This window comes from Penaeus monodon, chromosome 26, assembly GCF_015228065.2.
Source record: "Penaeus monodon isolate SGIC_2016 chromosome 26, NSTDA_Pmon_1, whole genome shotgun sequence".
Taxonomy (NCBI): domain Eukaryota; kingdom Metazoa; phylum Arthropoda; class Malacostraca; order Decapoda; family Penaeidae; genus Penaeus; species Penaeus monodon.
This window is the reverse complement of record NC_051411.1, coordinates 4,747,556-4,750,055: the sequence shown is the minus strand read 5'-3', so window position 1 is coordinate 4,750,055 and position 2,500 is coordinate 4,747,556. Positions and strand designations below refer to the sequence as shown.

The window sequence follows — 2,500 nt, the reverse complement described above, 5'->3', positions numbered from 1 at the left end:
AAGAACTGAAAAAGAATGAATAAGAAATAAGAAAAAACTGCTTATTCTCCTCATTTATTTTTATTTAAATTCATTTTCATTATATTTTTTGTTTTCTATTATTTAATTCTATTATTTTTTATTAAATATTAATAACATTTTTATTATATTTTTACTTTTTATTATTTAAATTTTATTATTTTCATTATCAAAAAGCTGGTTATCGTTCTACTTCATCTTTATTTAATTCAGTCACTAACATTTTTATTTATTCTTTTATAATTATTATAAAAAAAATCTGGTTATTTCACATTCCATCTATTTTTTTTTTTTTTTTTTTTTTTTTTTTTTGACCATTAAGGGCGTATTTCTCTCCCTATTTCCAACTCACGCGTGTCTTAAACAGAAATAGAAACCAAAAAAAAAAAAAATCCATTTTCTTTTTTTTTCTTTGTATATATATTTTTTATTCCTTGTTTATTTTCTTTCGATCATCAAAGCTTTTTATTCCATTTCGCATGTGTCACGGCCACGCCAGCGGGACCGCGAGAGAGCTTTTCTTAGCTTTGCTGTTGTTGTTTTGTTGTTTTGTTGCTTTTGTTTTGTTGTTTTTTGTTGTTATTTTTTATTATTGTTTTTGTTTTGTTTATGTTGTTGTGTTTGTTGTTGTTGTTTTGTTGTTGTTATAGTTTTTTGTTGTTTTTGTCGTTTTTGTTGTTGTTTTGTTATAGTTTTTTTGTTGTTTTTTGGTGTTATTTTTGTTATTGTTTGTCACCGAAGGTAAAGTAAACAAAGAAACACTATCTCTCGTTCTTTCATTCCTTCTCCCTCTCTGTTATTTCTTATTGCTATTGTCATTGTTAGTTGTTTTCTGACTTCCTGTTTATCTACCGTTTTTTTTCTTTCTTCTGCTACAATTTTTTTTCTCTCTCTTTTTCTTTTCTCTTCTTCCTTTTCACTTCATATTCTACTCCTCTTCCTTGTTGTTGTTCTTCTTTGTCATCACCACCTTCTACTCCTCCTCCTCCTCCTCCTTTTCCTCCCCCTCCACCACCACCACCTCCACCTAACAACCCTCTCTTCTCCCTCCTTCACCACCACCACCTCCACCACCACCTCCCCCTCCACCACCTCCACCTAACAACCCTCTCTTCTCCCTCCTCCACCACCAGCTCCCCCTCCACCACCACCACCTAACAGCCCTCTCTTCTCCCTCCTCCACCACCACCTCCCCCTCCACACCACCACCTAACAACCCTCTCTTCTCCCTCCTCCCGCAGGTATCCTGGGTCCGCCACCGGGACATCCACCTCCTGACGGTGGGCAGATTCACCTACACCTCCGACCAGAGGTTCTCCGCCCTCCACTCCGTCGGTTCAGAGGACTGGCTCCTGAAGATACATTACCTTCAGGAGCGGGACGCCGGGAAGTACGAGTGCCAGATCTCCACCACGCCGCCGATGAGTCATCTCATACACCTGGCTGTTGTTGGTGAGTGTTGGAGGAGATTTTTTTTTTTTTTTGGGGGGTGGGGGGATGGGGGTGGGGTGAGTGTTGGAGTGTCTTTTCTTTTTTTTTTTTTTTTTTTTTTTTTTTTTTGGGGGGGGGGGTTGGTGAGTGTTGGAGTGTTTTTCTTTCTTTTTTTTTGGGGGGGGAGGGGGGTTTGGTGGTGAGTGTTGGAGTGGTTTTGGGAGGGTTGGTGGTGGTGAGTGTTGGAGATTTTTAGGTTGGTGAGGGTGTTGGAGTGGATTTGGGGGGTTTGTAGTGGGTGTTAGAGTGTTGGAGTGTTTCGTTTGTTGGTGGTGTGTGTTGGAGTGTTTCGTTTGTTGGCGGTGAGTGTTGGAGATTTTTCGGGGAGGGGGTTGTTGGGGGGTGTTTGAGTGTTTGAGTGTTTCGTTTGTTGGTGGAGAGTGTTGGAGTGTTGGGGTGTTTAGATGGTGAGTGTTGTGAGTGTTGGGGATATATTGGTTGGTTTGTTGGGGGGGGGGATTGTTGATAGTGAACGTTGAGTGTTGGGAACTTTGTTGGAGGTGGTGAGTGTTGGGGAGTTTTGTTAGTGTAGTTACCATCCTTATTTATGTTGGTGATGGTGACCCTCTTTTTCTGTGTGTGTTTGTGGTGAGTGTGGGAGATTTTGTTGGTGCTTTTGGTGAGTGTGGGAGATTTTTTGTTGGCGTTGTTGGTGAGTGTTGGAGATTTTTTGCGTTGTTGGTGAGTGTGGGAGATTTTTTGTTGGCTCTTGTTGGTGAGTGTGGGAGATTTTTGTTGACGTTATTGGTGAGTGTGGAAGATATTTGTTGGCGTTGTTGGTGAGTGTGGGAGGTATTTGCTGGCTTTGTTGGTGAATGTGGGAGGTATTTGTTGGCGCTGCTTTGTTGGAGAATATCGTGTTGTTGGAGAATATCATGTTGTTGGAGAACACCGTGTTGTTGGAGAAGATCTTGTTGGATAATATCGTGTTGTTGGTGTTGAGAATATCTTGTTGGAGATATGTGTTTTTGGGTCATGTGTATGTTAGGTG

General features: G+C 40.5%; 1 protein-coding gene across 3 annotated transcripts in view; it reads left to right on the top strand.

Annotated features, from left to right (window-relative positions):
* The window catches only part of LOC119589868 (zwei Ig domain protein zig-8-like), an 84,166-nt gene that overhangs the window by 69,938 nt on the left and 11,728 nt on the right, over positions 1-2,500 (top strand). For all 3 annotated transcript variants that reach the window (XM_037938489.1, XM_037938488.1, XM_037938487.1), the window contains exon 5: positions 1,260-1,470. In XM_037938489.1, the coding sequence (XP_037794417.1) occupies positions 1,260-1,470 (211 nt within the window). The remainder of the gene's footprint in view (positions 1-1,259; positions 1,471-2,500) is intronic.